Below are 27,187 nucleotides of genomic sequence, written 5' to 3'. Positions count from 1 at the left end.
CCTAATTCACCTGGTAAAGCGAAACATTAATGAACTTCACCATTGACTTTTTTCATTTTTACAGCTGTGGAAGTTGAAGTGTGGAAGGAAGCTGTAGAAGCAAATAGTTGGGATGTGCTACAAGTGTGTGAGCGGGCCAGGGTCACTGAACACTGCAGTGAGGCAGGAGAAATGGATGGAAACTGGTACACTCAATCCATTGAATGAAAAATCTGCGAAATCAGACCTGTCTTATGACTTGATTTATCATTTTACTTCCTTTCTGTCTCCTATTAAAGTGTACGGCTCTGGGGCAGGTAGGAACTTTTGAGGGACTGGCTCAGAAAAGGAAAACTGCATGTATGGTTTGGTTTGAGTGCTACTCTTTAAGTCTAATGAACTGGTTCATTAAACTATTATAATAATAGTGTTTTAGACATAGCTTAGTTTTAAGCCTGAGCATGAAATAATTGTTTTCTAAAAATCAAGACTGTTTGTGAATCTTTCTTTTCCTGCCGTGGTTCTTGCTGAGTTTTGTCCAGGATGTCTCTGGAAATATGAGCTCCAGATATATCACAAGACAGCCTGTGTTGTGTGGCAGCTGTATGTTTAAGAAGAAAATGCTGGAGGAGATGGCTAAATGTGCATGCAGACTTCTGGGTGTTCATCAGCACTGATTCCAAACATCCTGTTTGGTTTCTGATCACTGATTAGCAACACAAACAAGATAGATACCTTTAACTACTAAAAATTATCCCTCTTCCGCTCTCACGGTCTCTCTAGACTGCAATTTTGTAAGCTGCCAGATGAAGATTTTTTTCCAGGGATCTCACAATCCAAATTTTGGTCCCAATTTTAGTCATTTAAAGCTTATTTAGACTCTCCTGAAAGATAGATTTATAAGGAAAATGTTGACAGTTCCTGGCCTCTGGTATCACTGGTGGGAGCAATGATAATATTGATTTCCTCTAGTTGTCTTTCATCAAATGCTCAAAGCAACATTTTTCCCTTTGGTGCAAACATTGAAAATGTGGACAGTTTTGTTTTCCTAAACTTGGATAACATCTGTGAACATACCATTTCTGTGGGAATGCAGTACACCCTTTCCCAATTTTATTAAAAACCACCTTTTTGGAAAAAGTGCATGCCACTGTACACACTTTTGGTCTATCTCATGTGTCTTGTTCTAGGAAACTGAGTCTGCATTTTTTTTTTTTTATTCCTCCAGGACTTTCTTTGTGTGAGGAGTGTAGATGAGAATTGTGTTTTTTCTTTCAGAATGCCTTCAAGTTGTTTGTCTTCCTAACCTGAAGTGTTTCCAAGTAGTTACAGGCTCTCAGTGATAGTAAGGTTTTACAGATGCTTATGTTGCGTGTTGACCCAAACCAAAATCGATGATGATTATAGTGAGCTCTGACATCTGGAAAAAGTTATACGGAAGCCTGGCTGCAGTTTAGTTCTTTACCTTTTGGGACAAGCCTTTTCCATTTCATCTGGGTTGGAAATCTCGAAATCAGATTTGGATGTGCATGTGGAAAAAAGGATATAAGAGAAAATGGAGAAAATGCAGAAGGATCTATATTTCCATTGTTGCATTTTTAAATTCTGCCCAGCTGAAAGGAAGGCACCCATCTAATATCAGTGTAAAGACTTGTCAGTGCAAGGTAAAAATTGCATGTTAAAATGTGTATCCGTGTTCTGTGAGCAGTTTTTCATAAAGCAGTTTTCAGTGCCTGACAGGAAGACTGAGGAAAGATATGTGCTGGCTCATCAGATCCCACACAGAGCAATAAAGTGCTTTCCAAAGAAGGAACTAGTCTTCTCTGAGCCAAAGAAGGGTAAAACTTAAAATCCTCTTGAAGTTTTACTTAAGCATTTGTGAAAGTGCTTCGCCTTGCCTACATGCCTCTCATCACAAATGGAAAGAGGCAGACCATCTGAGGGAGTGGCCTTAATTACATAGAAACTGTTTTATGTAAGAAGAGAAAGTTAGTCCAGCAAAGGTGTAGTTTTATTTACATCCATGCTCTTCCCTTATGATTGGAGTGTGTCTGGAAGGTGTGGTCTCATTTACATCCCGCCTCAACTGCCTTTGGCTTCTCTGGATTCAACTCTTGCCTGTGGCTGGAAAAGGAACTCCTGCAAGCAGAATAAAACAGCTGTGTGAAAACCATGTTTTTTCTTCCTCTGTTTCTTCAGTGTATGCATTCCTACTGGTATGTACCTGAAAAGGGAAGGCCATGTTCCTGGGGAGAGAGTTTTGGGTCTGTGTATGTATGTATACGTGTGTGTATGTGCTTGAAATACCAAGATGAACATACCAGGTTTTGTGCTAGCCTGAGTGTTGGAGGGTGCTAGAGCTGTTTCTGAAGAGAGGTAAGCAAAATAAGTTCTTCAGCACGGATTTTTTTTTTTTTTTTTAAGATACATTTACGATTTTTCAAAGATGCTGCTGACAGCTCTGGCACAAGACCTGTCTTTGAAGTGTGTGTGTGTGTGTGTGTGTGACATTTCCTGTAGTCCCTTGCATCAATGTGAAGCCAACATAAACATGGTAGCAGCATCTCACATAATCTCCGAACCAGACTAGCAGGCTAGAGCAAAGGACATGCAGGGCAGTCAGGGCCTGGCTACTCTGCAGTTGCCATTTAGTATTTAATCCCTTCCTCATGTGTATGGTGTATATTCAGTTGTAAGGCTATGCTACCTTAAGCCAGGAAGCAATTCAGCTGCTACTGGCCTCTGTCTGTATTAACTTCGGGATGCAGATACATTTGTAGCAGGAAGTGGGCTGGAGGAACTCTCGCATGTGGGTTGTGGAGCATCCAGAAAGCCTTCAAGTTGCTGTTGACTTGGTTGGATTGAATTTACTGGGATTGGTCTAGTCCTCTATTTTTCTTCTTCCATCCATGCCTTATCAGGCATCATCTTTGTTAATTCCAGGTGATAAGAAAGGCGGAGGGTATATGAAGTAGTCTGCTGATTTTTCTCTTCGTTTTCTAAAACAGAAATTAAAGTCTCTTGAATTTACAACACCCTGACAATTGGTCCAGATGCAATACATTTAGTGTTTTTTTTACTGAGAACAGAGCTGTGGTGTTGCTTACATTGTGAATGGAAAGTGGACAGAGAGTCCTTCAATGTGAAGCCCTGATGTGTGACTGTGTCCAAAAACATTGAATGCTGAAGGAGCTGTAACCAGCGCACTGGGACTGGCTGCCACTGCCATGTCTGGGATTCCTTTGCTGTGACATGCTGTTGCTCAGCACAAACCCAAGGCACTTCCAAGAAGCCTCATGTGTGATGTGCAGGTCACAATCCGTTTCTCTAATACTGCTGCTTCTCCTATATTTGATTATACTCCTGTAACTCATGGCAAACATCTAGGCATGACAGCCTAAAGTAGTAACATTTTCAGGTTAGATTCAAAACTTTTTTTCAGCTTTAGATACCTCTGAACAGTTTTATAAACACCTGTCAGTGACCCATTTCTCCTTTGCCTGCAGAAACTTGGTGAAACTAGAAATCCAGCTATCTGCTACACTCTGGTTTAGGAGATGAAAGTTACTGAAATATTTCCTTCTTTTTTTGTAACAAAGACAAGCTGAGGTGCACAAAAATAATTGCATGCTGGTCCACCGCAGGAGGAAAAGTGTCTGGCATTTTGTCTTTGGATTGCAGACAGGCAGGAGAGACAGAATGTTTGTCATCAGGATCCCTTGCACGTACTCTGGAGCCACAGCTGAAATTTTTAAGTTACATACACACACATTGCACCACCATGAAGACATGTCCTCCAGATGATGTAAACCAAGTGAGTGATGCATGCTGAGGACACTGCTGTACAGAGACCTTTATACACCCGAGGCACTGACTGGTCTAAACTGCCACGGCAGAACTGTGTAAGTTAGCCTGGGCTGTGTGCTACGCTGTTCTGATTTTCTGGAGCCAAACTAGGGTGTTTAAATAAGGCTTCTGAATCTCTACACTGCCTTGCATTCATGGCTTAAGACTGCACTAAGAGACATATACCTCATTTTTAAAATTGGCATTGATTCCAACACACAAGGGGGCTTTATAAAACTTTCTGGCTTCTTGATCTTCCTCTCCTCCTTGAACATTCTTCCTCAGACTTAGCTTCCCTCCTTCATCCCCCGCACTGTTCCTGAGCAAACACACTGGTTGCATCTATGTGGGCAGGGGAAGGTGTCTGCCCCTGGTGTCAGCTCTCTCGTGAACGTCCAGCAGCTGTTCCCCGTGACCTGACGGACATGATAGCCCTTTAGCTGCTGTGCATGCACCAAAATAGATTGTTTCTCCTGTCAGGGGAAAAGATGGCAAGTGTATAACTTAAGGAAAAGGGATCCAATGGGAGATAAGAGTGTAGAAGACATTACTGCAGTTCTATATTTGGAATCGGTTACGTATGTGTGTGGTAACCCAAATGATGGGTGGACTGTACTTTCTCATTACCATAATTACATTTCCTTTCATAGCTAGGGTTGGGGATGCATCCAGACATTGCAGAACACATCAGTAGATTCAGTGTGGCTTACTCAGTCTCCATTTATCAGACTGTGTCCCAATTATGTTACATTTAGGAAACAGAATAATTTTCTGGTTATAGCACATGGAATTTGTGGCATTCTAATCCTAGTCATCCTGCTGTATGACCTTGGAGAAGTTGTTTTACTACTCTTTGATGGTAAAAAATTAACTCACCCCACGGATGGATTTTAATACCCTGCCAAATTTAAAAAAAATCTGAAGCTAAAGTTAGCCTTCTAAATCCATATTTAGGGGCTAAATGGGATGACTTGTTTCCATAATCCTGAGCACCTAGCAATGTCTCCTGCTGAGACCAGTTAGAGATTTTGGGTGTTCAGCAGTCTGAAACATGGAGAAAAAGAAGAGTGAAAGCAGCTGCTTGTGTGTGCATGAAGAGGAACTCACTGATGTAGTGTGATGAAACAAGGACAGCAGTCTGTCTTTCCTGAGTGGTTGTCACAGCCACAGCAGTGGGGAGGTGTAGATGGGATTAAACTCACGAAGTTTGTTATCTAAAAGAGGAATGTCTGCCTTGAACCAGCCTGCTGGCTGTTCAAGATCTCTTTAGTAGATCCCTTAGTTCTGTGAATCCAGAACAGCTCTCAGTCAGGACAGATGAGCATCCCCTGATGTGCCATCCTTCCCACCTCCCTGGAAGTGGGATGAGTTATCCTCTGGAGGTGCTCAGCCCTGTCCATGGAGTTAAGCACTTCATAAATGTTTAGATAGCTTGCTTGGGCTCTGTTGACTCTAAAGCCAGTGGGTGACTTATGGTGCATTAGGTGTGTCAGAACTGCCCATAGCTGCAGAGAATGGTGAAACCCTATTACAAGCCTGAGGAGTTTGGTTGTGAAAGTTAGGAACAAGTGAAAGCAGGGAGAAATAGTTGAGCCTTGTAAGGAAAAAGAAATATAAACTTGACTGTAGTAATTGAAAACCTATTCCACATTGATGGCATGGTTTGTTTCCACTGGAGAGCTTTGTTCTGTGTTTGAGGTGGAAGATTAATTTTCCCACGGGAGAAATAAGCTTTGAATAAGTCAGCTAAAATGGATTGTTCTTACGTGCACCACACATCTATAGGAGAAACAGAAGACGTTTACATGCTCCCTGAGGAGGAACTATGACAAGCAGACAATTAAGCAATTCCCCCGGATCTCCAGATTTAAAGAACCACGTAATGGCTTAATTGAGTTGGGTTGCTGAGAGTGCAGCCCTGCACTGAGATTCGTGCTGAGAAGTGCGCGATTCCCAGAGGCATCCATCAGGTTTTAAAGAATTGACTTTCCATGCTAATTGACCCAGATGTGCTTGGTTTTACCTCACAATCTCCACTTCATTCAATTACTATTAAAGAGAAAGGAATGAGAAAAAAGGGGACTCCATTTGTCTCATTTACTACATTAAAAGGGAGCTTTCTTAAAGCAACATTTTGTAGTGTTGAACAAATCATTCAACTTCAAATGGAGCAGCATTTGCTTCACCTTCTTTTTCAATTTCCCGAGTGACTGAGCATGTATTTTGCAGGGAGTAGAGGATATTAGTTAATCCACTGTGCTTGGCAAAGGAAGAGAAAGCATCATCACCAGAAGAAATGAGGGGAGTACACATGGAAGGACGATGTCTCATCTGTCTGACCAGGCAGGGCTGAGCAGCACAGGATGAGGGGCTGAGGACTGTCATGCCTTGGTGCAGTGCTAGTCCACCAAAACAATCAATAAATGAACAAAAAAAGTTATGTTTTATCTATTTATATCTGCTAGAAGGCAAGGAATCAGCAGCTGAGCTCTTCTATGTACCAGGCCAGTAGATTCCTCATTTTGGCAAGATACGGTCATCTTTTATGTGTGTGTAAATGATCCTGGAGGACACAGAGCAATTAGTGTAAGACTGACTGTTCCCAGTGCATTCTGTATGTGTGCAGAACCTGGGTTTTGTTTCTGGTCAATTCACAAGGCTTAATTCATTTACAAATCAAGTATATCTGTGTGGTAGTGAATGAGTCTACCTCTGTAGCTACATTCCTGGAATACCACCGGAGGCTTTCTTCTGTAAGGATGCTGCTTTCTACCTGATTAATGACTTCCAGCTTATCTCAAGGAGCACCAGCAGGAGGCATGTCGAAGAATTTCTGTCCGTTCATATTTAAACAGGCTCTGTATTGCTGGAATTAGTGGAGTTCATCTGCGTTTACACAGTTGTTAGGGGAGCAGAATTTAGCCTGATGCTTGTGATAAGCCATATTTTGTACCCTCCAGCCAAATTATGGAGCTCTGTTGTGAAGTGGAGGTGTTCAAGAAGTTTGCTTCTTTGCTAGGAGCTGTATGCCATATATAGTCAGCTGTGGCTTTTTTTGCTGCTGTTTTTTTGGTTTTTTTTTTAACTTAAGAAGGCTCGCCTCCAAACTGCTGAATCATATTTCAACCATAGACCTGGTGATTTTTCAGAATTTGAATCATGGCTGGGCTCCCTGGATATCAAGCTGTGAAGCTACACGTGGGCTCAACAATTTGGCAACCATGGAGTACAGCTTGGCAGTATTATATTCACAGTCCAGATGTTGGATGGTTCAGCCACAGCATACAGCATATTAGAAGGGAGCAACAGCATGACTCAAAATTGCTGTTTACTTAATTTAAATACCATGGTTTGTACTGTTCTTGATGATTAAGAACCAGACTGCTTCAGACTGGTATCCCATCCCAGAAGAAATTTTCATGTAACAACCCCACGTGAAGTGACAAACCTTTTTGGATAGTTTGGTGCTGCATTCTTCCTGCCAAGGTCTTCTGTGAGAAGCTGTCGAGTTAGGGTCACTTCTGAAGTCAGGTATAGATATATCAGGATTACCAAAAAGCATCAAGGTCCTGTGGAACTGGAAATAAGAAAATCAGGGTGGTACCTGAGATTTGTAAATGTAATATGATCATATTTTGACTTAATGTTCTGCTTTTACTTTGCAAGCTACAGTGATTAATTGCTTAGCAATAATTAGGAAAGATAGAGGCAGTCTCCATTAAAGCAGGGTTCTTCTTTAGAACTGCAGACTTTGTCAGCTGAGCTCCTTTTGGATATGCCTCATTTTAAATAATGTTCTGTATTTAAATGGTGACCATTAAACTTACTAAAGTTTTGTGCACGTGGTACAAGAAGCTGAGGAGAGTCTCAGTAATCTGATTCCTTTACAATATTTCTTAAGGAGTAGAAAATTTAGTCTGTGAAAACAGCTACTGTTGTTTTTCAGGGCATTTAAAACAAAGAACTTTATTTTTTCCATAGTGAAAACTGCATCTGGAAAGGAACAAACAGTGAATCACCTAGTCCAAATTACTTTCTTATGTCTGCAGAGAACGTGCTGACAAACGTTTGAGAGATTTTTTTTTTATTATTTTGGGTTTTTAGAATAACTATGAGACACATGGTAGCAAATTCTTCATTAATTGGATCTATTTGATTTGAGTGAAATCCTAAACTTGGAACCTAGACAGACACGAAAATAGGGAAATGTTTAAAAGAATACTTGCAAAATGCAAGAAAATTCCAGTAAAAATGTGCCTGTTGAAGGTTCATCCTTCAGGCAGGATTGGTGATTCCTCTATGCCTGTTGTGCTGAAACAGAGCCCTGAAGGTAAAATGCCTGGTAATATACCAGGGATTTTTCTGGCCAAGGAGTTAAATGGGGCATTTTGGGTGGGAAGACACTACTGGAGCTGAGTAGGATTTGTGGCAGAGCAGGAGACATCACAGAGGTGATCAGAATGCAACTTTTGTGTGCCAGTCTCAGTGATGAGCAGGTAAACAGGAGGCTCAAGGAGAGTATTGTATCAAAAGAAAGAAGGGATTTAGGGACAAGGAGAAAGGGTTTTGGAAGAAAAATGGCTTCTTGGGGTCTGTGACATGGAAAAGAGAATAGTTCAGTTGTTTTGATATGGAGGAAGAGTCTTGAAGAGAAAATTAGGAGAATGGGATAAAAATATGAAGAGACCAAGATAACTTTTTGTTTGTCTTGATTTGTATTTCAGCAGCTGTGGTAAAACTGTTACTCAGAGGAGAACATTATTGGAGTAAAACAGCACAGCCCCTCAAAACAGACCAAAAAAGCTGGAAGGAGAGAAGGTGAATAATATCGTCAGAGAGTTCAATGACAGCAAATTGAACTGGCCAAACAACCTGGAAATTTTACAATATTCTTTTTTTCAAGGAATATGTATAATATTTATCTAAATAGAAAGTAGTAAGCTTTTGCATTGTTCTGTGTAATTTCTGTTTTCCACTACAGTCACCTAGCTGAATGCTCATTTATTAAGAAGAACAGAAAGGTTTTGAATAGAGCTTTCCATGAACACTTTATTATAAGAGGTGAGATCTATGGGAGGAATTAAGAAAACTTGAACCAATGAAGGCCTTGCTTCACGGATTCATGAAGATTCTTCAGTCTACAGATGAGAGAAAGAGGCTCAGATAAGATGTGTAAGTTTAAGTCAGAAAACTTCACTGTCAATGGGTCTAACTCACAAAGCAATTAAAGCATCTCTTCTGATGTGTGTTAATTATCATTTATTTCTTATCCAGGAGCCCAGGAAAGAATTATTGAAATACCTGAAGATCAGCTCAGTAGTGGAGTTATACATTATTGTGGTCCTGTTTATGACAGCAGAAGGTCAGGTCAGGGATTAACTGGTTATGTTGACAGTTTGTATAAGTACTGTGATTTAGAAATATTTTGCTTTTTACAAAAGCAAAAATAATGATCCCAGGAATAAGTTGCAGAAAAATGTAAGTGATATTTTTATTCAAATGAAATCTATTCCACATTTTTTATTAATAGAATTGAAAAGGAACTAGAGGAAACTTTAAAAGCCAGAGTGCTTTGTTTCTTAGGAACCAGAACAACCATAATGAAAGCAGATGCTTACCTGGCATACAAGATTCACCACTTAAAACATCCAAGCAGCAAAAGGATTGCTGTTTCTGGAATTATGAGATACACATCAAATGCTTAAATTAGTCAAAGACTTAGTCATACTTGGTTCAAAGAAATCTGTGTGCATGTGCATTCATGTCTGCCTAGATTCTGAGCTATTAATACCTTAGATACCCTTAATCCTATTCTGCCCTTTATTTTTAGAGCATAATATTCCCATACTACAGTTATCAGACATCTTGCCTCAAATGTTTCATAATATGCAATTCCAGGGGTTTTATGTGTGTTCTTATAGAGATGCCATCAGCTTTAATCATGTGGGAAAGGGAAGCACTAACTCTTATTAAACTCTGTGCCATCTTATAGCAGGTTAGAAGGACGCTGTAGAAATGTGGAATCCCCAGGAATACTCTCACATTACTTCAGCACAGTGAGTGAGGGTATTGCACCAGGTGCAGTTAAGAAGCTATTCTCCAAGTATAAATTTCTAGCAGATACCTTAATTTAAATACCTTTTAAATGGGAAAGCAAATCCTAGAATAATTTCTTATCTTTACTACAAATTTCAAACTCTGCAGTATATTTGGAAGAAAGCCAGAAATAGGTAAGGGACTGAGAATTACAAAGAAATCCAGAAGCTCTACTCCTCTCCACCAATTCACAACCAAATTAACAAATTAGTTTTGCTACTTCAAGACAATACACATGCAGTGTTTACTGAGAATGCTTAACTGCAGAGTGGAATTGAAATGCCACAAGGTTTTTTCCTCCTGGCAGGGAGGAGAACAAGTACAGAATTGGGAGGGTGTAGTTAAAACTTTTCAGTCTGTTGTGTAATATGTAAACTAGGAAATACTTCTTAGGAACTATAAAATACCAGTGGTTGCTATATATACCTACATATCACAGAATTGTAGAATCATTTGAGTTGGAAGGGTCCAAAAGATCATTTCATTCCAACCCTTGTGCCATGGGCAAGGTCACCTTGCACTAGACCAAGTTGCTTACCCAACCTGGCCTTGAATGTTTCCAGGAATAGGGAAACTACAACTTCTCTGGGCAACTTTTTCCAGTGCCTCACCACCCTCACAGTAAAGGATTTCTTCCTGATATCTAAACTAAACCTGTCTTCTTCCAGTTTAAAGCCACTAGCTTTGTCCAGTCACTACATGCTGTTTCTAAAACCTCTCTCTCAAGTTCTCTTGGAGGACACCTTTGTACTGGAAGGCTGCTGAAAGGTCTCTCTGAGATTTCTTTTCTTCAGAGCAAACAGCCTCAACTCTCTCAGCCTATCTTCACATCTGTGATCATCTTTATGGCCCTTCTCTGGACTCACTCCAAGAAGTTCACAACCTTCTTATTCTGACGGCCCCAGATGTGGATGCAGCACTCCTGGTGGGGTCTCACAAGGGCAGAGTAGAGGGACAGAATCCCCTCCCTTGGCTGCTGGTCATGCTGCTTCTAACACAGCCCAGGATGCAGTTGGCCTTCTGGGCTGTGAGTGCACATTGACAGCCTGTGCCCAGCTTTTCACCTGCCAGCCCCACCAAGTCCTTCTTTGCAGGGCTGCCCTCAAATTCTCTGCCCAGTCTATATTTTTGCTTGGGATTGTCCTGGCCCTCCTGCAATAGCACACACCTGGCCTTTGCACAGTCCCACCTCTCGAGCTTGCCCAGGCCCCTCTGGAGGGTATCCCTTCCCTCCAGCCTGTTGACTGCACCACACAGCTTGGTGTCACTGGCAAACTTGCTGAGGGTGCCTTGATCCTGCTGCCCATGACACTGACAAAATGTCACCCAGTGCTGGTCCCTGTGCTGACCCTGGAGAAGGCCACTCCTCACTGGTCTCCACTGGGACATAGAACCATTGACCACAACTCTCATAGTGTGACTATGCAGATGATTTCTTAGCCACCGAGTGGTTCCTATGTCAAATTCATGTCTCTCCAGCTGAGAGACAAGGATGTTCAGGACAGTGTCAAATGTCTAGGTAGATGATGTCAATTGCTGTTCCCTACATACATAGTTTTGAAATACAATAATGGTTTTCTCGCTGCTAAGATATAGTACAGAACAATTATTCATCTATTTACCCCAGGATGGTTGGTATGTTATTAATTTCTTTGTTTAATTTTTGCTTAATAAGTGCAAAAATCTGAAGTAATCTGTGTGAGTTGCCTTCTGAGACCTCCAATTTAACTGATTTCTCCATTCCATTACCAGAACAATAAGACTTTTTTCTTAGTTGTTCCAACCTCTCATGATCACAGTGAGATCTTATCAAGAAATCTGGTTCTGTTTTCCTGGGCATTTGCTCTCATTAGAGGAAAGTTTTGAATGCATTTCTTTAAGAATGCAATATAGACAAAGAAATTTGCATTCAGTGAGGTCAGATTTACTGTAGGACATAGTGGGAAACTGATTGGTGGAAAGCTAAGGAGAAGATAAAGGAAATTTGAAAGAGTTGTGTGAGACAGGCATAAACGTTTTTAATCCACTGAGAATTGTAAGTATATTTCCTGGATCTGTGTTCCTCCACCAATATAGCCGGAAAATAAACTTCACAGACCAATCTCTAAGAGCATGGAATTCTTTCCAAAGAACATTATTATCTGGAAAACACATTCTCTTTTTCAAAGTGCACCTTCTGGTTGTACTTGACCTAAAGAACTTGTCTGGTGAGAACATAACTTTCTTTTACATTGGCATTGAAAGATTTAGTTCAATGCCTTTTTTTTTTTTTTCTGTACCATTTCTGTTTCTGTGGGCCCTGCAGGAGCATAGTTGTTGACTGGTTCCCAATATATTAGTGGCAAAGTAGCCTTTTCAAGAAATTGAAATCAAGAGCTTTCTTCTTACTCCTTGCTAGAATACTTGTCCAAAAAAGGGTATAACTTAAAAGGAAAATTAAATGCCTGGTTGAAAGTAAATACTGAAATCACAGGTAAAACTGAAGATGCTGTAGCTCTTTGCTTAGCCTCCTCATCTTCCTGCAAAAACAGTGGGTATTTTTACATTATGTCTTCTCAGTGGAAACCAATAGGAATTGTATTTTCTATTCTAGTTTGGTATCAGCTGGTAATCACCCTAAGGACAGCATTCATAAATTACTCATGTACTTGAGAGCAGCACTTATTTTTTCATGCAAAATACCTATACTGCATATTGTACTGCTGGATTGCCTGGACTTGTAGGAAAGCTGGTTTTCTAGATGGGGTCTGTGAAAAGTTCTGAGCCATAAATATAAATAAATCAAGCCGCCACCACAAAGAAGGGAAACAGCATAAAATCTTTCATTTCTACTCAGAGAAGTCATCTCTCCAGTGCTGACTCTATCATCGTTGTGCACGTGTAGTACAGTGAGTATCCCTGTTGTGCATGAATGAGTATCCCCACCATGCTTTCTAGGCATGGATTTACTCAAAGGTCAAGAGCCTGTTGCCCATTTCCCCTCCCTTCTCCCTGTACTGCTGCCACAGGAACACTTGCTGCTCAGATCATATGAGGCTTGTACTGTTCTCCTACCTAATACTGCTTGCAGCTGCGTGCAGCCTTTCATGTTTATTTCAGCTTGGAGTTGTGGGTCTGCTGGGAAGGAAATCCAGCCACGAGACATTTTAAGTAGTGGTTTGATCTTTGTCAATGAGATCGACTCAATTTAGACACGTTCCTTTGAGAGGTCAAATCTGCACTGGAATATGTTAAGGGCTGTCAGAACGCTGTGAGCAGGAAAGGCAGACATTGCAGCCACCAAGGGTTTGATTCCAGCAGAGAGTCTTGTAAATGGGGATGTTTAATAGACCGTGGAGAAGTTAAAAGGAAGGATTAGACAACTGGTGGGGTCAAGTACACTTAAGTAATCATAAATGCATAGGGTGGTGCTGGAATTAAAAATGCTCCTGGACTCTGTTGGCCTCAGCATCGGAGCCATGCCTACTACAGGCAGAGCTTTGGTTCCAAGGGGCTTCTCTAATTGTCCAAATCATATGAAAGCTTTAAAACATAATACTTAAACTTAAAAAAAACAACCCCAATGAAACAGGATGGGAGAAAATACGCTAATGATTCAGACTCTCTAATAAACAATTTAACCACACTACTCTGAAGTGAAAGTATTTGTGATAGCTGTTTGGAAAGCAAATGCTTGCACAAAAAATATTCAATTCTCATTTTAGCATGTTGAAAGGAAACTATTCTCTATGAGTATTTTTGTTAAACATGTTGTCCAAAGAGGCTTGATAAATGTTTGTTAGATGCATTTTGATACTAAGTGTCTGTAAAAAGCATAAGCAACTTATTTTTTTTAAATAAAGGGGCATTTTTAATTGAAAAAAATATTTCTTGACTATTTTTGCTATCTTTAGCAAACACACAAGTGTTGTGCAACTCCATTAAATGCTTAGAATAATATTTCCTATGCACACTTTGCTTATTAAGTTCAAAGAGTGTTTTCTTACACACCAGGCCAGAATCTCATGATGAAATTTAAACTGATTGCTTTAGGCTTTCATTCTCTTTGATTACTTATTTGGGTCAGACATTTAGAAAGAAGATAAATATCATATAAAAAATATTGACCTTCTCCTTGAAAACTCATTTTAAACAACTTTGAGAGCCACTGCTCTGTGCTTTGTGATGTGCTTCTTACTAAGTTCAATTTCAGATTTAGTTATATTTTATGAGTGACAGGAAGTTGATAAATGCCCTTCTCATAGCAGTGATGGAGATGTATGAGCCTGAGGTCTGTAACTGCTGGCAAGAAAGATGAGGTAGGAAAGGGCAGCCTGCTAATAAAAGGATTATTCAGAATATGATACTTATGTGACCCAAAATAGCACTTCTGTTTCTCTCATATTTCTTGGAGTTGGCATATGAAAATTCAGCTTGACCCTGGCTTCTTAAAAACCTTTTTTGCATGAAAAGTGACCTTTCTTCCTTAAACGTCCAGGCCTCTCTTCATCCTTATGCCAATTTCAGCCATGTGGAAAGGAAGAAACTAGCTTATCCTGCCACTTTAACTAAGGTTTACAGGAAACCGAAGCAAGGACGGGGGCTGGAGTTTATGTGAAATCTGATGGAGCTATACTGGAAGCTGTTTAGCAACAATTAAACTGATGAAGATTAGCTAAATTAGCTACTACTAAAAATCCTTAATACACTTCTTAAAAATAACTATTTATACCAAAGGCAAAAGTAAAAATCAGTAATACAGAGATTGCCTTGGAATACCAGTGGAATTCCCCACAGAAGCAGCAGCGTCTGAGGAGCATTTCAGAGGGAGGTGGTGGAGTCTTTTCAAGCAGCACCTTCAGATGTTCTACACAAACACCTGATAGGCCATTGGTCTGGAGAGAAAGTTTTGATAATCCTTGACAATTCTTTTGCAGATGTCAATAATGACATTTCAGTTTTTTTAGCATGAACCTCTCAGCTGATTTGTGAAAATCGAGAATCCTGCCTTTCTTTGTGAATAAAGAAGACCTGTATTTCTTGCCAGTATAATGAGCAGAAAGTGTTTATTCCATTATTCTGTCCCTGAAGGGGATATATTGTCTTAGTACCGTACATTTTGAGATTGGGCAAAGCATGAAAGCAAAATCATGAGGAGCTGTATTTCTGCCTGGTTCTTAGTAAGATAATAGGGAGTCTCACAGGGGATAAATGTAAGCTGCTTTGTTACTTATTTTCTTAACATTATTTTTTGTGTTTTGCCCATTCTGAAAGGTGCAAGCAGGCAAACAGAAAACTGCCTTTCCTCTTCAGTTATTTTGCATGAAAGGAACAGCATATTCCCCTGTACCTTTCCAGTACTGCACAGATACTTCTGAATTTGTACAGCACAGCAAGAACTTGCTCCAAGATGATAATTTTAGGCAACTGATTCACAGTAGTGATTTTTTAATGCAAAAGCAGATCTATTCTCTGCCAGCGATGCCCTGTTCCCTGCTGGGAGGCAGCTGTAGTGTTGCTCTTTGCCCAGCGGTCATGGAGGGGGTGAGCCTGTACAGGGACAGCCTGGTGAAAAGCTGGGGCTGAACCCTTTTTGCAGACACACAATACCAAGGGAGTGGGGAAGGCTGGAGCTTCCACTCTCTCCAGCAGGGCTGAACCCTTTCCTCACAAGAAACAAAGCTGCTTTTTCACTCCGGGTGCTGCTGCAGCACGGGTGAACAAGACTGGTCCCATTGCAGTGTCATGCAGGCTGCAAACACTGGCAGCTGGAGCAGCCTGCTGAGGAAACAGTGCATCATGAGGCCTCAAGGCAAGTGTTTAAGCAAGGGTTAAAATGGCTGGACAGCTTGCCCATTAGAAAACAGGGTTTTTTTTCCACAGTCACTTCCCAGTCTTGGATATACAGTCTCTAGTTACTGGAGGGATTCAGAGCTGGCACAGGCAGCCTTTTAAGTATTAAGCTGCCCCTGTGTGCTTGGCACCAAATTCAGACAATTTTGAGAACATTTCAGATCTTCTGGAGGGTGTTTTTTTGTTTTGTGTAGGATTTTTTTTCTATTTTTTTATTCCTTCCCATAAGAAAGCAGTTCTATTTTTAGGACTTGGCCCAAATTGTTGAACCCTGTGGTTTTACTGTTGTTGTTTTTCCTCTCTTCAATCAAACTGAAGTGGTTCTGGCTGATCCGACTAGCAAAGCTGCTGTGTCTCTTAAAGTTACACTCGAAGAGATTTTGTGATTGCACGGGTGTGTATGTTTGCATGGAAAGTTTCTCTCAATTTCCTGGAATAAAAAAGTGTCTTGAATTCTTCCAAATCTATACTCCATGCTTGTAAATGTCTCTATTAAGACTGGTTTTGTGGAACATTGGGAAGGGATGCTGGCCTAAAACATGATATGTTACTAAATTGAATTTTATATATAAATATATATAAATATATATTTATATTTTTCTCCCCAGTATCTTCTTTCTTGCTGCAGCTGTTTCAATGTGTTATGTTTGTCTTCAACCTGCAGTGATACCAGAATATCCCATTTTTATCACTTTTGGAAAATCAGATATCATAACAAACTGATGACCAGAGCAGTGACTGAAGCAGTGATAAGCAGCCCTGTCATCTCTCTCTTTGACTACAGCACATATGTAGACCCTGCTCACCCAAGTTAACTTTTGGATGAAAGGGAATATTGCTTCCTCTGCATGGTGCTATGCTTCAACTAATCAGATTTTCCACCTGTGCTGGTTGCAGGGCGGGGCCCAGGGGATTAAGGGTAATGTGAAATGCTACCCCTTTTCTTCCTCTGTGTTTAAGTTTCCACTTGCACTCAATTTGTCTGAGAGCCTTTTCTGTCCTGTTGCAAAGGATGTCTGAGCAGGCAGGAGGGCACGCGCCTGTTACTGGCTGGTTTAGGAGCTTTCCAAAGAAGTAGGATTTCTCCCAGTTTTCAAGGACCAGAGTGAGTAGCAGTCAGCCACTTCCCATGGAATCATGGATGTCAACTAGGCCACTGTAGACTGTCCTGAGGTCATTTTTCCAAAGCATGGCTGGACATCTCTGCTTCATGTAGTAATTTAGGCAGTTTCCCTACAGACTGAGCCTTTGATTTAAAGATGGGAAGGCACGTTCTGATAACTCTGAGTACAATACATAGTGCCTTGAGGGCGAGTTAAAAATCTGTGCCTGCCCTCAGGGTTTCTCTGTTTGCTGCTAGAGAGCTCTCTGCTCGATGTCATTCTCAGCAGTGCACAGAGTGGATTCCCTGTAGCCATCTCCTGCACATTGCCTGGAAGAGGCTCAGCATCACCAGCCTGGGTACTGTTTGTCCAAACACATTCCTGCATCCCATCTTTGGATCACATTCTGGATGTAGACTTCTTCTTTTACTAATAATGAGTATAGACTTTAGATCTTCCTTGCAAAATTTAAAAGCATTCAAAAGATCCCAGGCTATTTTTAAAAATATTTGAGAGCTGTCATCAAAACCATAATAAATTGCCAAAGCATTTTCAAAAGTTTCCAAATGTAAATGTAGCTCCAGGTCTTAAATCCAAAGGGGGGGGGGAGACATTTATATGGAGTTTAGCATTTCCTGAGTTTGAAATACCCCTGACTCTTTCTGCCTCTGGCCCTGGCTTCTAAATATGTGAAGCTCAAAACTAGCCATACTTACTCTTGATTTCCATTCTGCTTTTCTTAGGCAGTTACGGCATTTTTTTTTTCTTATATCAGATTAAAATTAATGAACATTCAAGCACTATTTACTCTGTTGTACTTACTCTTTCACCTTTTTTGCCAGTACTCTAACAGTGCAATATTCACCTAGTAAAGAGACTTAGATCATTATATGCTAAAAAGTACATTTTTCAAAGGAGTGGAGGCGTTTGCTTCAGTTTCCTAGGCAAATTGTCACACAAGTAATTACATTCTGTGTACTGCATTCCTCTGCCACTTCAATTGGATATGGTGCTCTTCCTTAGTTAGTTCTCTACACTTTTGCATAGCATTATTGACTACTGTTAAATATTTGCTGTCCACCATCCCAGAAGTGACTTCACTATAAAGGCAGTGATTGAAGTAAGCCATCAGATCAATAAAACTAGGAGCATATTCTTGTGGAACTTACCATCCAAAATATTTCTTAGTCCAAATCTTCAAGATGAAAGTGTTTTTAACCATGACTAGGTAGTACAATAATTTATGACATTAATCAGCAACACAATTAGCTGCAGTTGCTTTGAAATGAAGACTATTTGATGGTGACTTTGGTACAGCAATGTAAGAGGGTCACTGTGGGCCATATGTACTGGTACCTTCAAACTGTGACCACTGTTTTGCAACAGAAGTTACATTGGTGGGTGAATTTGAGCATGTTTGCTGTAAGTAGAGGAAGAGAATGATCAGCACTATCCAACTCACAGGCAAAATCTGGAGGAGGAGAGATGAGGGCTCCTCTCTTGGTATGCTCACAGTAGGTATGAGTTTGGGCATGAATTGAAACAGCCTGATACATGTGCACTAGATAATTCCAGGGAATTTTCCATTACTCCTTCTTATTCAGAGCATTTCAGAGCTCCCTGACAGAAGTAAGTAACTTTCCTCCTCACATTTCAGCACATTTATTCAGTAATGGCAGAACTGGGACCTGTGAAGCTAGTACTAGAACACTAATTTTAGCTTTTCTTTGATTCCACCATGTTACAGAAAAAGATATCCCTTAATTTGCATGGTCCTTTTCCTTGAAGCTCTTGGCCTTTAACACATTCAGCATAGTGGACCAAAACCATTGCTACTTGCTTCCCCTGAAATTATGCCAGTTTATTTGGTTTCACCCTGGACATACTTTGTATGTCACTGGGAGGGATACCCAGTGATAATGTAAATGTTCTTGGGTCAAGGCTGGGGCTGTGCTGCATTCCAGGCCCACCTGCTGGCTGGCTGCACAGGGGCTGAGGTCAGGTGGACTTGGGGAAAGCCACCCTCCATAACCTGAAGTGACAAAACTTGGTGACCAAGCCACACCAAAGTCTTTGAGAAGGAGGGGAGCTTTTGTGGGAAGAAAAGGAAATAGCACAAGTGGGAAACAGTGGAAAAGCTCTCATTGAGGTGAGAACTGTAGCATTTGATCCTGTCTTTATTCCCCTATCAGTCTTCAGGATTGTTTAGTATCTGGCTTGTTTTAATTGATATATGATGCCATTATGGTCCCAGATTTATGTTTAATTGATGTAAATGGTTATTGTTTGTCCATGTCAGGAAAGAAGCAGTGGCAGCCATGGGCCTGCACTTCTGTAACAGAGTCAGCCAGGGGAGAGAGGTGAGGGTTCCTTTTGGGTAGAGGAAGGAAGGAACTTCAAGTGTGAACCATCCATACTTTAAAAGGAAACAGAATTCTAATTTAATTGCCTCTAAATCTTCAAGTCTGCTTGTTACCAGCCAACAGATGGTGGATGCTTACAGATCCTCCAGCCCTCCTGGTCATTTTCCTTCCTTTTTTTTTTCATTTTTCTTGAAGGAGATGCCAGAACTTATGTTACCTCAATACAGTGAGAACTTCAGAAACCAACTCAAGCAACAGTTTTTGAACACAGTACTGTAAGACTGCATATTTTTGTGAAGTGCATATTGAGTTCAGAATTGTTTATGTCTTGATTTATTTAATCTCTTCAATTTGCATATATATTCTGCTACTTTGAACTAAGCAGAGCAAATATCCTGCTTCTTGGAACATTTTGGTGTACTTAGATGATGAGGAAAAAACAAGGAAAAAATATCATGAAGAAATATTTTTTGGTTTTTTGTGATGCACCATAAGTCCACAGAGCAAACATTCTAAGTTTGTAAAGCTTAGAAGCTTGCTGAACTTCCTCTGCATGTTCCCAGTGTTTTAACATTCCTTGTAAGATGTTTGCCATAATGGATTTCACAGATGCATTGCTTTACAATTGCTTCATGTATCATATATCAAATATATTTTGAATTTTTTTTACTTATGGATTATAGAAGTGTCCCATAATTACCATTGTCTATTGCTTGACAAACACCTGGAAAGCAATCCTATTTGTTTAATGACAGAAGGTTGTTTTGATCAAGAAACCAAGGACAGATCTCATTTTTTATTGTTGTTTTTGGATTTAGTGCTCCTGAAAAGAACATTCACTCTTTTGGGCAGCAAAAGTCTGTGCACTTTTTTGTCTTTTTTAATGCTTATTTTTTCCTGGTGGACTTACCTTGTTTTTTGTTTGGTTGTATTTTTACATATATAGACACAGGAGGCTGATAATCTTTCATAAAATTTGAAGTCTAGCAGGGGTGAGTTCTACTCTGCAGGACTTTTTGTTTCCAGAGGAAACCTTTAACAGTGAGGTATTTAAACCTCCACCACACTCCTAAGGGTGTGAAGCCCATTAGCACTGACCATTTCAACAAACTAGATGTTCCTCATTCTCTTGATGTTGCACTGGGAGTGGAAATGTCAACAAAAGTGTGTTCAGAACAGAAGAAGATGATATAAATCTGTAAAGACCCCATTCCTACAATGCAGTGTAGACGTGATGGTGTGGTGATGGTGTGGTGATGGTGTGATCGGCAGTGTGATTATCAGAAAGAAGCACAAAGCTGCTCCCCCAATGGCACCAGCACAATCCCAAAGTGACCACACTGGCTGGGCAGCAGGCATCAAGGTTGTGCCACAGCAGAGATGGGTGAGGACACTGAGTTGTTGAATGCTGAGAGCATCCACAGCTCAGTTGCAGCTGTAAGACCTCCTGACGGGGAAAGAGGAAAGTTGAAGAGCAAGAGGAGGTGCTGAGGCAGGGACCCTGACCTTCAGGAATGGCTGGTCAGCCTCACCAGGCCTCTACCACATTCTTCACCTTTTGACAGTGCTGCAACATGAGGGCAAAGGGAAATGAAAATGTAGCTGCTTTACTAGTGAAGATTGAGGATCACTGGACTGGAGCTTGAGAGGGGAAAGAAAGAGGTGTCTTAAAAAGTGACATCTGTAAATATTTTTCCTCTCAGTATAACATTTTTTCTTATGAGAGAGAAAAGTCAAACCCACAGGTTTCAGGAGTAAGAGAAAAGGCTACTCAGGTTTCCAGGTCAGGCTTGGGACTCCTGTTCTGCATGTTCTCTCTGCTTGTTCTCCAGCTGCCCTGCTGGGAGCCAGGAAGGGCAGAGCATGGCCAACAGGCCAGGTTCTTCTGATCACAGCTGTCCCTCTGTGTTCTTGCCTGGTGTGTGGCCCTTGCTAACGCTGGCTGAAATGTTCTGCTTGTTTTTATAGAATTGTCAAATAGTTTGGGTTGGAAGGGACCTTTAAAGGTCGTCTGGTTCCAAACCCCCTGCCATAAGCAGAGACAATTTCAGCTAGATTATGTTGCTCAGAGCCCCATCCAGCCTGACCTTGAATGTTTCCAGGGATGGGGCAACCACCAGCTCGCTGGGAAATCTGTGGATTCCAGTGTTTTACCACCCACATCATAAGAGAATTTCTTCGCTATATCTACTCTGAATCCACCCTCTTTTAATTTAAAATCATTATCTATTGTCCTATTACCGCAGGCCTACTAAAAAGTCTGTCTACGTTTCTTGTAGATCCCCTTTAGATACTGGAAGGCTGCAACAAGCTCTCCCCAGAGCCTTCTTTTCTCCAGGCTGAACAGCCCCAACTCTCTTCATAGGAAAGGTACTCCAACCCTCTGATCATCTTTACGGTCTCCCTCTGGGTTTGGCTCAATGTCTTTCCTGCACTGAAGCCTTCAGAGCTGGATGCAGTACTCCAGGTGGAGTCTCACCAGAATGGAGCAGAGGGGCAAAGTCACCTCTCTTGACCTGCTGGCCATGCTGACTTTTTTTTTTTTTTTTTTTTTTTTTTTTTTTTTTTTTTTTTTTTGTAGCAATGAGCACTTCCTGTGCAAATACGGGCCACACCCATTGTTTGGTCATTCTTCTGGCTTTAGTGGGGTCTGCAGAGGTTTGGACCACAAATATACTTTACCACATGATATGTAAGAGTTTGTGTTCCACTGTCATCTCCTGGGTGCATGTGAATGTTTCAGGGGCAGTCATCTGTCTGTCTATGTGCACATCTGGCTAACGGGGTGCAGCTATATGGCCATCAGCTGAAGGTCTGCAACACTGCCCTTGCCTTTGGCTCAGTTTCAAGAGCTTATTTGACTGCCGGGTGTCCTGGCATGGTGTATGCAAGGCCAGCCCACTCAGGGAGGTTACACAGGAAGTGTGAAGCACCATTACCACATGGATTTTCTCAAAGCAAGGGAAGTTTTCTCCTGGCCCAACAAATATCCTATAGGATTTTACTCCAATCTCATTGTACAAAGTTGCTCTTGTATGGCAGTTCAAGACCGTAGTCTCCTTGCTGCAGTCTGAATTTTTCAGTCCACATGAGCCATGAGTTTCTTTCTGGCTCACCTTTGACAGTCATGTAGAGACATATCTTGTAGTGGATCCCTTTTCCCAAGAGATTGTTCTCCTACATATGCCACATTAATCTAAAAATCCAGATGGGCCAAATTTTTTTTAGACGTACTGACTATCAGATCTGAGAAAGTGAATTGACTTCATAATGGAATGAAAATCTTGGTGTTTTTTTAAAAAATCAGTTTACAAAATGGAGACCGTGGAGCGGGGAGGGAGGGGAGAATTAAGTTTAGAACTTAATTCCTCCACACTCAACAGGCTCATTTACAGGAAGAATACAACAAATCTCTTGTTTTTGCAGCACAAGGCCTTTATACAGGTAAACATGTTGAGAATGTTGCCTGTAGTGTTTGCCCAGCTAGACCATAAAAAATTCCTGGTAGCAGAGGGGATCTAGTGCCATTGCCCAGCCCCGGCAACCTCTGCTTTCCTCATGCCTCTATCTGTCCTACTGCCAGGGAGGGAGACTGCCAGAGTCGTCCTATTCCTCTGAAACTGTCCACCAGGTTTATTCTGAGTACAGACGGAGTGGTCTTCCATTTTGCAATTACAGAAACAAGAGTATCCTGTCGAGCTTTCTCACTTTCCTTCCTTCCCCACTGCCATCGCTTGGTATGACTGTAGGGAATATAAATGGAACAGGAAATTTGACCGCATCCAGGATCAATGTCATTAAAGACACATCTTGTTTTAAAATCTAATTTTATATAACTGCTGTGTTATATAATATGCTTTTGTTTGTCGTCTTGATTTTTATCGAGGTAGTGTACATTCCCCTGGACCTTTTCATGAAGGAATGTTTATACCTGTGGGCAGGCACTAATGGCAGTGAAAGGCTTGCATTCATGGGAACAGCATTTAGCAATTCATGGTTGCCAAGGTAAGCAACAAAGGCATGCCCTCTGCCACTCCACTGCCTCTAAAAGAAACAGTCTCTAAGGTAACAGGCTAGCACCCCTTGAGGCCAAAAATCTTTAGCTTTTTAGACAGAAAAATGCATTAAATAATACCAAGAAAAGCATTTTTTTTTTGTCAAGGAATTTTTTTCTTCACAACAGAGAAGGGGCTCAAAGTGTTCTATTTTTGGTTCTGCGCAGGAATTTAATTCAGCTGCTGCCCAGTCTTTGTGCACTCAACACCCCTTTGACAGTTTAGTTTCGGGGGCACATAGGACTAATGAGCCAAGGCATGACTGCAGTTGGAGACTGGCGCCTCCCAGGCCTGTGACTGTTGTTCAAGTGAATAGGCAATTTCTCTGATTAGCCTGGAATTTGCAGCATTATCCAGATGGTTATTTGGCATGAGCCCTTATTCCAGGATCACAGCCAATTTGAGAGATTGAGTCACCTGAAGAAAAGGTTTGCAGAGACAGCAGTTGCTAGATGCTGCTTGTGATAGGATGGGAGAATGGGCTTCTCCTCGACTTCATCTTGCTCTGCAGCTGCTTGCCAACCTCTTTTATCTTCCTGTAGCAAAAGGGAAGAAGTAGGTGAGTCATCACATCTTCCTAGTGAGAGATTTTATTTGGGAGAAGAAATAAAGAGTAAAGGGCTGTTTTTAAAATGGAAGTCTAACAAAAAGTGAAATGCAACAGCCATATCCTTTCTGCTAATGTTGGTGTGTCAGAGACTCAATGCATGCTAAATACAACTTGTCTTTGCAGGACATTCATATGACTCTAACGTCGGTACAATTTGCTGTATGTAGGGAAAAGAAAAGAAGCATTTTCTGGAATATTTTTCTTTCTGAATGACTCAAGTTATCAAAATTGCTTGACAATTATAAAGTAGCAATTCATGGACTGCAACAGAATAATACAGGACCTGATAGATATAATATGACTTTTTATACCCATGCAGTTCCTGAAGTTTCTAGAGTTGTAACAAAGGTCTAATAACTGTTCATGAGAGGAGGGATGTGTCCTAGAACTCTTTTGCAGCTTGTTCAGCAGACTTGATGTTGATATGAATAAGTTTTTTACTCTGAATGGAGGCAGACTGATAATTAGACCTAGCTGTGTCTTCAGGTGTTCAAATACATGCCTCACATTTCAGTCAGTCTCTGTGAATAAACTTCAAGTTTTTGAGCTAACTTACAGCAGTGCAAGGGAAAGACGATTTGCCTACTTTCTACTCAGTCTGACAGAAAGGTTGCTGCCCTTACTGCATTCAAAGAAAGCACACACAGTGCTGACAATTAACTTTGTTTACTTTCATTTCATGTTGTAGAAAGTAATTGCGATATAACTGTAGACTTTCCAACTTTTTAAAGCAAAATAGCACACAGATTAAACAAGGAAGTGAATTAGTACATAATCCACCCCAGAAACACCAACAATGTGACAGTTTGTAATTATGCAAAAGATGCAAAGTGGAGGCCATGCCAGGAAGTATCCAGACATTCTTTTTAAGTTCAGCACCTTCTCACGTTCACATTTTGATGCCGCCCACATTCACATGCTGTCATGCAACAGAGGTCCTGTTCCACTTGAGGCATAGATTGACTGGTGCTCTCTAAAGAAGAAACAATCTGGTATTTGTTTATTGCACATCGTTATTCACATCTCAGATGCACAATAGGAATTAAATGTCACCTAAGGCAGGATGGAGGCATGCTGCGGTCTGAGCAATCTGTGCCTGTCTGCTGAGGAAGCAATATTTTAAGCAATAGATTAGTGTGCTTAGCACATGCACACAGCACTGATAGTCATAGTCACTTCCAGCTAGAGCATGACCAAGTTGTGAAATGAGTCTGGTCAGGAAAACAAAGCACTGAATCTCTGTTTTCTTACACATTCCCAGGAATATCCATATAGATTTGGCTGAAACATTTCAGAAACATTCATCTTGAGGAATGTATGCCAAATGTAAAACTTCAATTTGACACAGTTTTAACTAACAGAATATAAGTTTTTGAAAGCTGATGTTTGAAACATCAGGGCCCTTATTTGGGAGCAGAGGGTGGATATGATCATGGGATAGGGAGCTGTATTAGACTTATCATGAACTAGCTAATAATAAGAACAAAAAACTGATTTATAAAGACCAGTTTTTCAAAATTCTGGCTTCATTTAATTTCCTTGAACTTTGTGTTGATATTTTTGTTGACTTCACAAAGTAAGTTAACATAGGAACGGCATTCTGTATCTATAATAGAAAGTATTTTTTCATGTCTAAGCTACCATTATTAGCTGAAGTTTAATCCCTTTTCCTTTTTTATCCCCAAAAATAACCATTATAATGTTACTGTGAAAAGACAGAATCTTGGGAAAATTAAAGTAAAAAGTGATTGCTCATATTTTGGCAATGTGGTTTATAAAGATTGTTTCCCAACAGCTATAAAATACTTGCATTTCCCTGTCAGAAAGATGAAAATATGTAACCACCATTTGCTTAAGAGCTCTTAACTGCAGCTGGAGAATATATTTGTTTCATATTACTTAATTACCATCACATTTGTCTCGTATTTTTGATCTGTACTTTTGCAGATCCTAAGGCACAGTGTACACATGCATTTGTATTGCATTCCTTTTCCAAAGTACACATAACCTGATGTCTTAGCGGCTGATCCAAAATTCAGCAAGATCATGAGGAAGACTCCTAGCTAACCATCATTCTATACCAATTATGCTCTGAGCAGATCTTTTCTCCCTAATGTACTCCCTAGATTTCAGTAGCTGCTCCCAGAGTAGGAACAGGGACCTAATTAATGAGATCCTTTTTTCACCTTCAGGATTTATTCCACCATTTAGCACAAAGTTGACTGATGATGAGTTTTCAAATAATTAATGTTTTGTACAGCAGATGGCTACTGGAGCTTTTAGAATATTCTTCCTGTATCATTTAAATTGAACTAGTGCCCAAATATTTTTGTCCCAAATTTGAGAGCTTCAGTTTTGTTTCAGACATATGCTGGAGAGACCAGCCTCTTATTCAGACCTTATCTGAATAAGTCAAATGTCTCAATACTTCAAAACTGGAGAGGAAGCACTTTGAATATAAGAATCCTAGGACACATTTGCAATATTTATGGTCCCAGTTGCCACTACCACAGTTTTAGCTTTTATTTTGTAATATTGGCATTTATCTCCCTGTCTAACCCAGATCTGGAAGAGAAGTCCAAAACATCTATTAAAAAAGACCAACCTAACATTTTAGGAAGCGAGGCAAGCTTTAGTCAGCACTGACTCTAAGAATAAGCAAAGACCTTTAATTTTGCTCCAACTACTTTGCCCTTCTTCACTTCAGTATTGGTCAGGAAATCTCAAGATATTAAAAGGCAGACCTCTTAGATGAACAAAGACAAATATAATAATGCCTAATGGAATATGCATTAGTGAGTGGAAAATAATGGTCAACAGTGTTATCAAGGATGTATAATTGTATAGAAGTAGATGCTTATGAGGAAGGAGAGGAGCCCTTCTCTCAGACCAATGTATTTATGGATAGACTGAGTTCTGTATACTGAAGTAGACAGAAAATGCAGAAAATGCTCATACAGGCCATTTTTTTTCTCCTTATGTCTTAAAAAACTTTAATGCATTTACAGGTAAAATTTTGTTAAATATTGTTTTTCTTTCAATTCCATGGGTTATGAGTATGGTCCATAAGTAGAAGCTAGCAATCTTATCCCTGTGCACTGCTGCTTACCCAACCACAACTAACTTATCTCATTGTTGTAAATGATTCTCACCTTGTGGTGCTTTCGTGCTATTTGGGCTTCTCAAGACCTCCCCAGTTCTCTACATTAATGTCTTACTACAACTATGGCTGGTTTAGAGGTGACAATACATGAGCCAGGAAGGACTCCAGCTTGTTTTCAAACCAAGAAACAACTCAATGAC

At 40.5% G+C, this 27,187-nt stretch overlaps 2 protein-coding genes across 3 annotated transcripts in view; both read left to right on the top strand.

Annotated features, from left to right (window-relative positions):
- LOC310907637 (ectonucleotide pyrophosphatase/phosphodiesterase family member 1-like) overlaps positions 1–27,187 on the top strand; it is a gene marked incomplete at its 5' end in the record, with an annotated part of 520,596 nt that overhangs the window by 81,554 nt on the left and 411,855 nt on the right. The gene's annotated exons all lie outside the window — the stretch shown is intronic.
- Positions 23,640–27,187, top strand: part of LOC310907791 (uncharacterized protein) — a 41,978-nt gene continuing 38,430 nt past the window's right edge. The window contains exon 1 of the mRNA XM_083858269.1: positions 23,640–23,833. Within this exon, the coding sequence (XP_083714395.1) occupies positions 23,752–23,833 (82 nt within the window). The 5' untranslated portion in view covers positions 23,640–23,751. The remainder of the gene's footprint in view (positions 23,834–27,187) is intronic.

This window comes from Zosterops lateralis (assembly GCF_965231275.1).
Source record: "Zosterops lateralis genome assembly, chromosome: 3".
NCBI lineage: Eukaryota > Metazoa > Chordata > Aves > Passeriformes > Zosteropidae > Zosterops > Zosterops lateralis.
Note: the sequence above shows the minus strand (reverse complement) of the source record. Positions and strands in the feature narration are given on the sequence as shown.